The 14,572-nt window shown below is 40.4% G+C and overlaps 1 protein-coding gene across 6 annotated transcripts in view; it reads right to left on the bottom strand.

Moving 5' to 3' along the window:
- The window catches only part of PHF8 (PHD finger protein 8), a 137,531-nt gene that overhangs the window by 65,802 nt on the left and 57,157 nt on the right, over nucleotides 1-14,572 (bottom strand). For all 6 annotated transcript variants that reach the window (XM_019668151.1, XM_019668152.1, XM_019668155.1 and 3 more), the window contains 6 exons: nucleotides 13,475-13,560; nucleotides 12,990-13,098; nucleotides 9,146-9,306; nucleotides 8,394-8,535; nucleotides 6,792-6,978; nucleotides 3,696-3,858 (listed from right to left, as the gene is read on the bottom strand). In XM_019668151.1, the coding sequence (XP_019523696.1) occupies nucleotides 3,696-3,858; nucleotides 6,792-6,978; nucleotides 8,394-8,535; nucleotides 9,146-9,306; nucleotides 12,990-13,098; nucleotides 13,475-13,560 (848 nt within the window). The remainder of the gene's footprint in view (nucleotides 1-3,695; nucleotides 3,859-6,791; nucleotides 6,979-8,393; nucleotides 8,536-9,145; nucleotides 9,307-12,989; nucleotides 13,099-13,474; nucleotides 13,561-14,572) is intronic.

Here is a 14,572-nt window from a genome sequence, read left to right as displayed (position 1 = left end):
AACTGTAAACACAGAGGAAATGATAAAAGAAGAAATCTTAGAATACTCGTAGGAAGAAAGAGGAGTAAAAATATAGGTAAATACAATAGACTTTCCTTCTCTTGGGTATTCTAAATTATGTTTGACACTTGAAACAAAAATTAAAACACTATGTGACATGGTTCTCAATGTACAGAGGAAACATTTAAGAAATACATTATAGGGCCGGCCGAGTGGCGCATTGGTTAAGAGCTGGCTTGGGACACCAGAGGGCCCCGGTTCGGATCCCACATATGAGGGCCAGTGACACTGCCCTCCACAGCTAAGATGCTGAACAACAGCTCAACCTGGAGCTGGGTTGCTGTGAGTCGCCGGTGATGGCGTAGTCTGCAGCCCCTGCTGCAGAGGGTTGCCATGGGCTACCATGTGTAGCCAGCAGCCAGCGTGAGTGGCCAGCAGTCGCTGTGAGCGGCCGTCCAGAAGCCGGCGACTGATCTGCCTCACCCGGGAAGAGCGCAATGATGGTGCCAACTTGGGCCAGTGAAGCAACATCCTCCACAACTAGACTGAAGAACAAAACGACAGCAGCTTGTCTGTTCCCCTTCCCCCAATTCCCCAGCGCTGTTCCCATCCCCCCAATTCCCCAATAAAAATCTTTAAAAAAAAAAAGAAATACATTATAAATGGGAAGGGTAAAGGCACATGAACAGAAGGAAGGTTCCAACACTTCCCTCAAACTGGTAAAATGTCAATTAAAATGTCAACACCTGTAGACTGTGATAAAGATAGATATAGATACATAAAATAAAACTAGAGTAACCACAAAAACCTATACAAAAACTGAAGCTATAAATTCATATAGAAATTCAAGGAGCCCAGAATAGCCATAACAATCTTGAAAAAGAAAAACAAATTTGGAGGGCTAACACGTCCTGATTTTAAAACTTACTACAAAGGTACAATAATTGAGACAGTGTGATACTGTCATAAGGGTAGACATATAAAACAACAGAATATAATTTAAAGTGCAGAAATAAACCAATACATCTATGGTCTTTTGATTTTTTTACAAAGGTGTCAAGATAATTCTATAGGGAAAGAGTAATCTTTTCAAGTAGTTCTGGGACAACTGGACATCCACATGCCAAAGGATGAAATTAGACCCTTACCTCACACCATGTACAAAAATTAAGTTGATGTGAATGAAAGACCTAAATGTAAGAACTAAAACTATAAAACTCTTAGAAGAAAACACAAGTATAAATCTTCACAACTTTGAATTAGGCAATGGTCTCTTAGATATGGCACCAAAAATAGCAGCAAACAAAAAATTGATAAACTGGACTTCGTGCTTCACAGGACACTATCAAGAAAGTGAAAAAGACAACTGTCAGAATGAGAGAAAATATTTGCAAATCATATATCTGATAAAGGTCTAATATCCAAAATATATAAAGAATTCATACAATTCACAATACAAAAACAAATTACCAAATTAAAGAATGGGCAAAGGTTTTAAATAGACATTTCTAAAAAAAAATACAAATGTCCAATAAGTACATGGGAAGATGCTCAGCATCAATAGTCATTAGGGAAACACAAATTAAAATCTCAGTGTATACCACTTCACATCTGCTAGGATGGCTATAATCATAAAGACAGACAAGAACAAGTAACGGGGAGGTTGTAGAAATATTGAGACCCTCATAAATTGCTGGTGGGAATGTAAAATGATGCAGCTGCTTTAGAAAGCAGTTTGGCAGTTCCTCAAGAAGTTAAAGAGTTATATGATTCAGCAAATCCTCTCCTAGGTATATACCCAAGAGAACTGAAAATGTATGTTAACATAATAACTTGCACATAAATGTTCATAGCAGCATTATTCATAATAGCGAAAAAGTAAAAACAATCCAAATGACTATAAAATGATGAATGGAAAAGCAAAATGTGGCATGCCCATACAGTGGGCTATTATTCAGCCATTTAAAGAATGAAGTGCTGACACATGTTATAACATGGATGAACCTTGGAAAGAGTATGCTGAGTGAAAGAAGCCAGACACAAAAGACCACATATTGTATGACTCCATTTATATGAAATATTCAGAATAGGCCAATCCATATACAAAGAAAGGTACAAAAGTGGTTGACAGAAACTGGGAGGACGAAGGAATGGGGGGTGACTAATAAACACAGGGTTTCTTTTTAAAGTGAGGAAAATTTTCTGGTGTTAGATAGCCGTGATGGGTGCACAACTTTGTGACTATTTAGAAAAAAACTGAACTGCACCCCTTAACATCGTTAAGTTTTATGGTATGTGAACTGTATCTCAATTTTTAAAGCATATTTAACTAAATGAAAATACAACATGTCAAAATATGTGACATAGCTAAATCAGTACTGAGGGGGAAACTGATAGGACTAAATGCTTACATTAGAGAAGAAGGAAAATCTAAAATAAATAATCTAAGCTCCTGTCTCGACTGGAACAAGGAGAGCAAAATTAACCTAAAGCAAGCAGAGGGAAGAAAAAACAAAGATAAAAGCAGAAATCAATGAAATTGAAAACAGAAAGACAATAGAGAAAATCAATGAAACAAAAAGTATTTCCTCGGGGTGGCTGGTTAGCTCAGTTGGTTAGAGGGCAGTGCTCATAACACCAAGGTTGCCGGTTCAATCCCCACATGGGCCACTGAGATGCACCCTCCACAACTAGATTGAAGGCAACTACTTGACTTGGAGCTGATGGGTCCTGGAAAAACACAGTTCCCCAATCAAAAAAATTTAAAAATATTTTCCTAAAAAGTTCAATAAAATAGGCAAACATCCATTAATATTAACACAGAATAAGAGAGAAGGCACAAACAACTAACATCAGGAATGAAACAGAGGATCTCACCAGAGAACTGGAAGACATCAAAAGGATAATAAAGAAGTACTGTGAACAACTCCACACACCCAAATTTTACAAATTAGATAAAATTGATCAATTCCTTAGAAGCATACACTATCACAACTCACCTATTATAAAACAGATAATCTGAATAGCCTAATAAAGTTAAAGGAAATTGAATGCTAATTAAAAACTTCCCCCAAAAGAAACCTCCAGGTCCATGAGATTGCACTGGAGAATTCCACCAAATGTTTTAAGAAAATTTAACACTAACTCTGAAATCAAGAAATTAAGAAATCAAGAAAAATCTAAAGAAATGGAGAAACATACTGTGTTCATGGAAGACTCAACATAGTAAAGATTGAGACAACCGGGGGGGACGTTTTCAAAACACATACACTCAGATCCCACCCCAGACCTAGAATGTCATAATCCTAGGCATGTATTGTTTAGGGGGGAAAGCCCCACCCTCACCCCAGGTCATTCTGATTTATAGCCTACAATGCCTGCCTTCCAGTCACTCAAAGTTACAGGGCTTAGAGTCCTGTTCTCTGTATGCCCACCAAGTCGCCATCAGGCCACTGCAAAAAAGTCCATCAACCTCCTCCTGGACCTCCCCACCTGCAGCCTCCCCAAGTGACCATGCTGCCCACTGACCACCATGTGAATTTTCTTGAGGTCCAGTTCTGCACCTTCAGCTAATATGAAAGGGATATCCCACATAATCAGATCAACGAATTACATGAAGGGGTTGGCCCTGGTGTCATAAGCTCCCTTCCTCATCCCGACCTCCTCAAACGCTCCCAGAGGGACCCAGGGAAGACCTGTAGGAATGAAAAGTGTCTGTCCTTGCTTCACAGAACACTTGTAGCACTTGTCCACCTGGTCCCCAAAGAACATCTCATCCTGGTTAGAGGAGCTGCTCCAGCACTCAAAGAGAGTCAGGTTGGCATTTGTTGGGCGGATCAGGTAGAAGATCTTCTCACCCTGAAACAAAAAGAGATTGAAGTGCCAGAAATATCACGTGTTTCCAGAAAAATCCTCCAGAGGTTCTCCAAAAGAATCTTCTCTCTCCCATGCTCCAAGAGCATGTAGTATGCCAGAATTCTTTCCCAAATCCATCCACGAATCGTTTTTATGTGGACTTGGAAAACTTCAAAAGGTGCTTTTGCACACTGCATTTTTAAGCTCTATAAGATTGACAAAAATAATTTGGAAAGGGTATTTCAAACAAAATTGTTCAACTTAGCACAAATGTACACCAAAGGCACCTATTTTAGATGCAATGCCAAATGAAAAAGTGGACTCTATAGATGTAAAGATCAATACTACTAGCCCTAGGAGAATTTAAGGCCACATTACCAATGAGGAAAAAATTGAATTTGCCTTTAAATGCCATTTACAGAGAGTGCTCTTTCTCACACCTGCCATCAAAGCTAATAAAAGTTTAAAAGTTCAGTAATCGCCCAAGGACTTCTGGAAGATTTTATGTTATGTGATTATATGTTAAAAGAACATTTTATTTCCTAATTATGTTTTGCCTGAAAAATCACCAGATAGATAATTTGGCACAAAAGAAGCAAAAACCCACTAGCACAAAAATATCCCCAATCCACAGCTTGATTAGTTTAACCATTATTTTATGATAATAAATTTCAATGTAGAAAAGCAACACTAGAAATTATCTATTGTACAACTGGAAAAATTTGAATCAGATTAATACTAATGTAGATTAATAGTATTACATCAATATTAATTTCCTGATTTTGATAACTATACTGTGGTATATAAGACAATGCCTTGTTTTAAAGAAATATACACTGAATTATGAGATAAAGGGACACCATGCCTGCAACTACTCTCAAATGTTTCAGAAAAAAAATATAAAACCATTTTATTATGTTTGCTTTACAGAAAGAGAGAATATAATAAAAAGGTAACATTTGTAGGAATGAGGGAGAAGAAGAAGGGACGAGACAACATAAATTGGTAACTACAATATGGCCTCAGGGATAGAAAAGACAGTCTGGGGACTATAATCAATAACATTGTAAATACTTTTTTGGGGGCAAGATGGACTCATGTCTTGTTAAGGAGACCACTTCATGGACGGTGTAGAGGCCTGACCACTGCACTATACATCTGAAGCTGCCATTCAATAATATTATATGTCAACTATAATTTAATACATATTTAGTCACGGAAGGTGAAGTACAGTGTGGGAATGGAGTCAATGGAATTGTAATAGATATGTATGATATCGGGGGTGGGGGGGCAGTAGATGGGGGGTTGTCACTTTGTGAGGGGTGAGGATAACTATTGCATTGTTTTGTACACCTGAAACTAATAATAATTTTTTTTAAAAGGTAACATTTGGGGAATCTGAGTGAAGGGCACACAGAAATTCTTCCCATTTTTGAAAATCTTCTAATTAATAGAAATAAATTTCTATTTACACAAATAAATTATTTAAAAATAAATAGTTAGGGGCCGGCCGAGTGACTCAGTTGGTTTAGAGTTAGCTTGGGAGTTGGAGCTCCGAGCGGCAGAGCCACCAGTTCGGTTCCCACCATGGACCAGTGACGCTGAGCCCTCTATAGCTAAGATTGTGAACAACAGCTTGACCTGAAGTTTGGCTGCCATGAGTGGCCAGCGATGGCGTAGGTTGCAGCCCCTGCTGCAGTGGGCTGCCATGAGCTACTGTGAGTGGCCGGCAGCGAGCATGAGTGGCCGTCCAATGGCCGGTGACTGACTGCCTCAACCTGGGAAGAGTGCAATGATCATAATACCAACATGGGCCAGTGAAGCGGTGTCCTCCACAACTAGACTGAAGAACCAAAAAAAAAGACAGCAACTTGTCTGTTCCCCTTCCCCGATTTCCCAATAAAATCTTTAAAAAAAAATAATACAAAAGTTAAATCTAACATTTGCATAATAGCACTTTCATTTACACACTCTGATTTCTTCATGATAAACCAATGGAAACAACTATTTCAGGATTGGTGATCATTTGGACAAGAGCCATATTCAAGTTTTCTGCTCTTTCCTTGGCATTTCTGATAAGAAAACTAAATAGTATGAACAATGGTGGAAAGCAATCAAAATTACTTAAGAATTTGTTTTCCAGACCTCAAAACTCCTTTACAGTCATTGACAATCAATATGCTGATTAAACAATTGTTACAACCTCAAAAGGGAAACTATCTATAGGAAGGCTGACATTAAAACAAACTTCTCATATGTTGATCTATCCTGATGGTGGTGGCAGTTATGCAACTATATACAAGTGTCAAACTTATCAAACTATACACTTAAAATGGTTAATTTTATGGTATATAAATTATACCTCAATAAAGCTGGGGGAGGGGAAGTTTCTCATGTTACCAGGAATTTCTGCAGCAAATATGGACATTTCCATACACAATGGTAGGTGTACATATTGGTTCAATTAAGAAGATAACAGGTGGGGGCCGACCGAGTGGCTCAGTTGGTTTAGAACTCTCTCAAGAGTGCGAGCTCTGAGCAACAGGGTCGCCGGTTCGATCCCCGGCCCAAGCTGAGCTGCAGCTGAACTGGGGTCACCGGTTCGATCCCCGGCCCAAGCTGAGCTGCAGCTGAACTGCCAACAGGTGGCAGGATAGCTCAGCTAAAAAAAAAAAAAAAAAAGATAGTCCAAGAAGATAACAGGTGGAGAAAAAACATTTTCTGTTATTCAAAAAAATGTTAAGCATCAAAACTGTAGAGGCATTTTATATGGCATATCACTAAGTGCCCAGCCCTGATAGAGCAGTTATATGAAAATGTTACCCAAATAGAATCCGGGAGGCAGGTAGGCCTCAGCAGCCTGTTTTGTGCTGCCACTTGAAACAAACAAGGAGGTCCAAGGCCTAGCTGCCTCCAGAAGCCATACCCATTCCTACCTTGAGCACATGGTACCAGACCGAGGTGCCGCCAAAGTCAATGTGAAAGTCTGTATAGCTATCCCGCACGCTCATGAGGCAGTACTTCTGCACATTGGGCCTCTCAAAGATACACTCCTCCGGCCACAAATTCTCCACCCATGAGAGCTTCCGAACAATCTTGGGTGTCTCCACAAGATTAGAAAGCCTAGCAAGGGATGAAGAGCCAATGTCAGCTGCTTGGGAACTGTGGTTCAAGTCTGAATAAAATGCCCCCCATCCCAGTGAGAGTCACATAAGACAAAGCTGTTCCTCCACAGAATCCCCAAGGGCACATAGGACATTTATTTCTGTAAGTCCGGTCAGCATCATCATTCCACTCAGCTCTAGAAGTCCCAAGTCCCAGCACCCCAGTCAAAGGTGATCATTTCCTCTTCTAAATGCTCATACTCCCCCAATCAGGGCCCACTCACTTGGCACTTGGTTAATAACAGTTATTGTATTGTCTCCATCTCATAGTGTGTTCTTTACGGGGAACCATCAGAGAAATCTCTCCAGGCTCAGTTCCAGGTAAAGATGTGTTTCTCCTAAACATCTAGTTGTTTTTATCCTATGTGAAACCACAAATCCTGTAATACTGTATTCCCTTCTTTGTTCTGACCTTCAGGAAATTCAGTGAAAACTCTACAGCCCTTCTCCACCAACTATCCAGACATTCATACATACATTTTGTGTGCAGATTACCAACCAGATGTAGCCTATTTTCCCACCTTTATTATCCTTTTATTCTAATTTTCTCTTTTTTCCCCCTCTCTGCATCTCTGTAAGCTACTGCAAATAGTCTTTCAAGATGAAGTGAGGTATAAACAAACATAGTTTTTAAAAACACCTTCAGGTTGTTTACTTTGCATGTTAAACCCTACAGCAAGGGTTGCAATATTGTACTATAGTTATTGTAAGATGTTGCCATTGAGGGAAACTGGCTGAAGGATACACAGGACTTCCCTGTACATTTTCTGCAATTTCCTGTGAATGTATAATTATGTCAAAATTAAAAATTAAAGAAGTAAACAATTAGACAGTAAGCTTCCTAAGTGCAAAAGGATATGTTATGATTTTTTGGAATCTCCCATGGTTCTGAGCACAGAGAAGACTACATATATCTATTGAGTGCATGGGCCGAGACAGAATCATTGAAAGGTTATAAAAGCTTTTTTCTTTTTTTAAATATAAGAAACCTTATCCTTAGAGAAACTACTTGGGGTTAATTTTAGTAAATGTATTTCCAGGAAGAGAGAACCTATCTTGGGAGTTAAACAAGTGACCATGCCACATTCTGAATACCAGGCAAAGGTCTAAGAAAGCTGTTCTAGTCTTGAAGGAGATAAAAATTAATTAAAATTGCTAATGTATAATCAATCTATCCAATGCTAGAAACTGTAGAGGAAAAATATGATTTGGTTGTTATAATGTGAGCAGTTACCCTAGAGAAAAGTATAAACCAGCTCCCCACCCCAAAGAAAGAAACCACCAGGAGGAAGGGAAAGTAACACTAACATATCCTCAGTTTATCACAAGTTCCAGGCATTTGTCAGACTTTTTACTCACCCCTGCCCCTCCTACCTGGTATCGGAGAATTCCAAACTAATGACATTGAGGACTTTCTCTCTCTTCCCGCTGTAATAATATTTCACAAAATCACCGAGTTTCATTTTGCAGTCAGCCTGGCGGGTCACATCAATCACATCAATCTCTTTGTCAGAACCTGGAGTAAAGAGACGGGTTCTGTACCAAGATGTCTCAGGGACTGGGGAAGAGTCTCTCATCCCCTCACCAGTCCTTAGAACGGTTTTACACTCAAAACCTCTCTCCTCACACTGTATTTGTATGTGCATGCTTGGGAGGTGGGGAAAGAATCCCTCACACTCTCCTTTGACCTATGTGCCAGGTCCAGGCCTGCTAGGGCAACAGAATTGCCTGACACACAGCCTCACTCACAGTACAGTCCACCTGCCTGGGCCCTGCTTCCTCACTTCTTCTCTTCCTAGCCCCCAAAAGACAATTGGCATGTGAGGGCAAAAGCCAAAGGCTTTCTCATCTCAACAGAGGACAGAGAGACCACCATGATCTCTGGAATTCCCAGGTAAAAAATAGGGCTCAGCCTGGGGTTTTATGGTCTATTAGGGAAAAAAAAGGTAGAGAAGACCAGGATTTTGGTTCTAGCTTTGCGAAAGAATGACTCTGGGCAAGGCACTTCATCTCATATTCTCAAGATGACTAGATAAAGAAAATGCAAAAGGTAGACTGGAGGGAAAGGGTCACAGGTCCTGATGGTAGTAACCAATATCACAGTTAAGAGGGTTTGTGTTCCTTACCAACATAATGCTCCACATCCCTCACAGTGAATGATGGTGAGGGTAGTGTCATCCCCAATCCATCCTTCTTCAAGACTAGGATGGGCACACTGAAGCTATTCTCTTCCAGGAATTCCACAGTCAGTTGACTTCCAGTGGGCTTCAGAATCACTTCATCTGAGCTGTAGACCACATGAGAGAAAGCCTGAGGCCCAGAGGCCCTGCCACTGAACGCCTCAGTGGATGCTGCCACTCACCCAAGTGTAGGGGTCTTCCTGAGGGGACCTAAGGTGGGCTGGCATAAGCTCTAATGGCATAAACTCCATGTACCAGGGAAGAAAGGACCTATACAAGGCAATAAGCCAGGTCACTGGAATAGGTAGGAAGCTTAACCTAGGGCATCCCATCAATAGGGTGCTCTGCTCCAGATGACAAAGGAAGAAATCAGTCAACAGCCTGCCCAGGAAGAAAAGAAATATCTGATAAGTTTAGCTGATTTACTCTAACCCAGGGAGGAATTGCCCCATTTAAAATATTGGCAAATATTTTTTGATTGGACTTTTTTTTTTTTTGTTGTTGAGTTGTATGAGTTCCTTATATAGTTTGGAGATTAGCCCCTTATTGGAGGCATTGTTTGCAAATATCTTCTGCCATTCGGTTGGTTGCCTCTTTATTTTGTCAATGGTTTCTTTTGCTGTGCAGAAGCTTTTTAGTTTGATATAGCCCAATCCTTTACTTTAGCTTTTATTTCCCTTGCCTTTGAGGTCAAATTCATACGGTTATCTTTGAACCCTGAATAGACATTTCTCCAAAGGGGACATACAGATGGCCAACAGACATATGAAAAGATGGTCAACATAACTAATCATTAGAGAAATGCAAATAAAAACCACAATGAAATATCACCTCACACCTGATAGAATGGCTATCATCAACAAGACAAATAATAATAAGTGTTAAAGACGCTGTGGAGAAAAAGGAACCCTCATACATTGTTGGTGGGAATGCATATTGGTGCAGGCAGTGTGGAGGTTCCTCAAAAAATTAAGAATAAAATTACCGGGACGGCTGGTTAGCTCAGTTTTTTAGAGCACAGAGCTCATAACACCAAGGTTGTCAGCTCAATCCCCACATGGGCCACTGAGATGCACCCTCCACAAGTAGACTGAAACAACTACTCAACTTGGAGCTGATGGGTCCTGGAAAAACACACTGTTTCCCAATAAAAAAAATCTATTAAAAATATAGAATTAACATATGACCCAGCAACCCCTCTTCTAAGTATCTACCCAAAAAAGTCTGAAAACATTTATCCATAAAGACATATGAGTATGTGCTCCGATGTTCACTGCAGCATATTTACAGTGGCTAAGACATGGAAACAACCAAAGTGTCCTTCGATAGACGACTGGATAAAGAAGATGTGGTATACACAATGGAATACTACTCTGCCGTAAGAAAAGATGAAATAGTGCCATTTGCAACAAAATGGATGGATCTAGAGATTATTATGCTAAGCAAAATAAGTCAGACAGAAAAAGTCGAGAACCATATGATTTCACTGAAATGCGGGATAAAAACTGAAAGCAACAAAAGAACAAGACAAAGAAACAAAAACTCATAGACACAGACATTAGTTTAGTGGTTACCAGAGGGTAAGGAGGGAGAGGTGATAGATGAGGGTAAAAAGGGTCAAATATATGGTGATGGAAGAACTGACTGGGTGGCAAACACACAATGTGATATACAGATGATTACAGAATTGTACACTTGAAACCTATGTAATTTTACTAACCATTGTCGCTCCAATAAATTTTAATTAAAATATTCAAAAAAAAATATTGGCTAATACAAAGAAAAGAGTGATAAAAAAATGACAGCAATTTTTACAACCACTTTCTCAACATGTGTACTTAGTTAACTACAAAACCGGAGTTTTGGGGTTTTTGTTTTGTTTTTTAAATCACGCTGGAGAAAAGATAGACTACTTAACAAGTTGTGTGGGGATAAACATCTGGAAAAATATCTATTCACTCTTTACATAACTCTAGACAGATCAAATATTAAATTGTAAAAAATAAAGCCACAGAGTAGTAGAAAAAATATGGGAGAGACAAGGCTCAGTATTCATTAAAAATAGTAATAAGGGGCCGGCCGAGTGGCACGTTGGTTGAGTTGGCTTGGGATGCCAGCTCTGAGCAGCAGGGCCCCAGTTGGGATCCCACATGAGAGCCAGTGATGCTGCGCCCTCTACAGCTAATATGGTGAACAACAGCTCGACCTGGAGCTAGGCTGCCGTAAGTCGCCGGTGGCGGCGTAGGCTGCAGTGGAGCTGCAGTGGTCTGCCATGAGCTACCGTGAGCGGCCGTCCAGTGGCTGGCGACAGATCCGCCTCACCCTGGAAGAGCACAATGATAATACCAACATGGGCCAGTGAAGCAACGTCCTCCACAACTAGACAGAAGAACAAAAGGACAGCAACTTGTCTGTTCCCCTTCCCAGATTCCCCAGTGCGTTCCCCTCCTCCAATACCCCAATAAAATCTTTAAAAAAATAGTAATAAACACATTGTCTAGTGGGAATGTGAAATGGTATATCCATTTTGGTATAATTTGGCAATATTTATAAACATTTTTAAAGCACATATTCTTTGACCTAGCAATTTCACTTTTAGGTCGTAAATCTACACATATACTCACCTACATATGCAAAAACTTAAGTAAAAAGACATTCACTGAAGGGTTTTTTCTAATAGCAAAATACTAGAATTGATTTAAATGTTTGTCAGTAGAGGACTGGTTAATTATATAGTCATACAGGGCCGGCTGAGTGGCTCAGTTGGTTAAGAGCTCGCTCAAGAGTTTGAGCTCTGAGCAACAGCGGTTCGAGTCAGCCCGAGCTGAGCAGCCGCTGAGCTGCCAACAGGTGGCAGGATGGCTCAGCTAAAAAAAAAAAATTATATAGTCATACAATGAAATACTACTCATCCATGAAAAAGAAAGAAGAACTTTTGTATGTGGTGCTACGGATTGATCTCCAAGATATATAATTCAGGTTTAAAAAAAAAGGAAGATGAAGAATAATATAGTGTGTTTCTATTTGTATTTTTTAAAAAACAGTGATACACACACACAAGACACATGTGCTTGTATAAGCAATAATTATTTCTGAAAGAATGCACAAGAAATTGTTTGACTTTGGAGAAGAGACCTGACAGGTTTGAGGTAGAAGGGAGACTCATTGTCTTTAAATAAACAAATAAAACAAAAAAATATTAAGCTGAAGAAACATTTATAATTCTAAACAACACTTCAATTATAGGAAAGCTGAAAATGATCAAATGAATTAAAAACTAAGCAAAAGAGAGTGCTTCATTCATTAATTTTTCTAACTTATTATTTTTGCTCAATTGAAGTAATTTATTTTAATAAGCCATCTTAATTTTTTAAAAGAAAACTATTTTTCTTGATTGCAAAAGAAATACATGCCCACTCAAATTTTTTTTATTGCTAAAAATGAGTTTCCTCTTCTCTACATTGAGACAATTAAACTTTCTGATCTTTAAGACTTCTTCTAGTTGTAGCAATCCTTGGGTGCATGTAAATATTCTCACCTGACTTAGAAGAAAACTACCTCCCAATGTACCAAAAGTTTCCACAAGTGGACCTTAATGTACTCTGCACATCAAATGAACTCTAGCAATGTTTCTCAAAAACTGATTAAAACAGAAGATCCCTCCCCAGAGGGAATTTGCAGAGTGCTGCAGACACCCCCAAATGGGGGAAGCATCTAATGGGACAGCCAGTGGGAAAGCTAGGAAGATATGGTCCCAGCTTCCTAGAACCCTGGAATAGGGGTAACTCACCTGTCAAAGGTCCTACTCCGGAGCTCTCGAATGAATGTAGGGCTTCCAGTCTTCACTGGCTTCCCCTTGTGTGTATCATGCCCTTTTGAAGATACACGGCGTTTTTTCACTAAGCCAGAAAAAGACAGGAGACCGTAAGTCAGAATGGCCACAAGCTATGGTTCCAAGACAAAGGCCTCAGTAAAACCTGCTTCTCTTCCAATCTAATAGGCCCTTGGAGCATGTGGGGTCAATGAGGCCCTCACAGATTCAGGAAAGTTCCTGGTGAGGACAGGTTCCTCCTTTGGGGAATACACCTAGGAAGGGAGGGAGGTGACGCTCTGCACTTCTGCCCTCTCAGTGGGGCAGCTGCTGGCGTGCGGGGCCTACATAGGCTTCTGCAATTTCCCAAGGGAGATGAATCTCAAGCAATCTTCCTTTCACACTTCCTTTGCTTTGTCTCTCTTCTGGCCCATCTTTCCTTAGAAACCTTAAGATGTACTTACTAATGGAGGGCCCATGTAAGACCTCACAGTTGGGGCAATGGTAGAGGTCAATATCAGCAGCCTTCTCCTCTTCAACACCAACACAACTAGAAAAGAGAAAAACAGCTGAGGTTTATGGAAATTTTATTTTTCATAAGGTCCAGAACTGTACTGTCCTGTATACATGGCTATTTACATTTAAATTAATTCAAATTAAGTAAAATTTTAAATGCAGTTCCTCTATCACACTAGCTACATTTGAAGTACTCACTAGCCACATGTGGCTAGACGTTATCATACTGGGCAGATTATCAAACATTTTCATCCATGCAAAAAGTTCTACTGGACCACACTGGTCTAAAAAAACTTATGACAGAGTTAAAAATGTACAGACAGTAAAACTTCATTAAGACTCAAAATGGTCAAAGCTTAAAGAGGCTTTAGGGCAGTGTTGACCAACAGAAATATAATGTGAGTCAAATAGGTAATTTTATATATTTATTTTTTAAAGATTTTATTGGGAAATTGGGGGATGAGAACACTGCTGGGGAATCAGGGAAGGGGAACAGACAAGTTGCCGTCCTTTTGTTCTTCAGTCTAGTTGTGGAGGACGTCACCTCACTGGCCCATGTTGGTGCCATCATTGAACTCTTCCCAGGTGAGGCAGTCGCTTGCCAGCCATTGGACAGCTGCTCACGGTGGCTCATGGCAGCTCAAGAAAGTGCACGCCAGCTGCCAGCCAGCCCCACTGCAGCAGGGCCTGCAGCCTACGCCATCACCGGTGACTCATGGAAGCCCAGCACCAGATCAAGCTGTTGTTCACCATCTTAGCTGTAGAAGGCACAGCGTCACTGGCCCTTATGTGGGATCCGAACCGGGGCTCTGCTACTCAGAGCTGGCGTCCCAAGCCAACTCCTAACCAACGCACCACTCGGCCAGCCCCCAAATAAGTAATTTTAAATGTTCTAGGGCCGGCCGAGTGGCACGTTGGTTAAGAGCTGGTTTGGGACGCCAGAGGGCCCAGGTTCGGATCCCACCTATGAGGGCCAGTGACACTGCCCTCTACAGCTAAGATGCTGAACAACAGCTCAACTTGGAGCTGGGCTGCCATGAGTTGCC

Source organism: Hipposideros armiger, unplaced genomic scaffold (genome assembly GCF_001890085.2).
Source record: "Hipposideros armiger isolate ML-2016 unplaced genomic scaffold, ASM189008v1 scaffold_518, whole genome shotgun sequence".
Lineage (NCBI taxonomy): Eukaryota > Metazoa > Chordata > Mammalia > Chiroptera > Hipposideridae > Hipposideros > Hipposideros armiger.
Note: the sequence above shows the minus strand (reverse complement) of the source record. Positions and strands in the feature narration are given on the sequence as shown.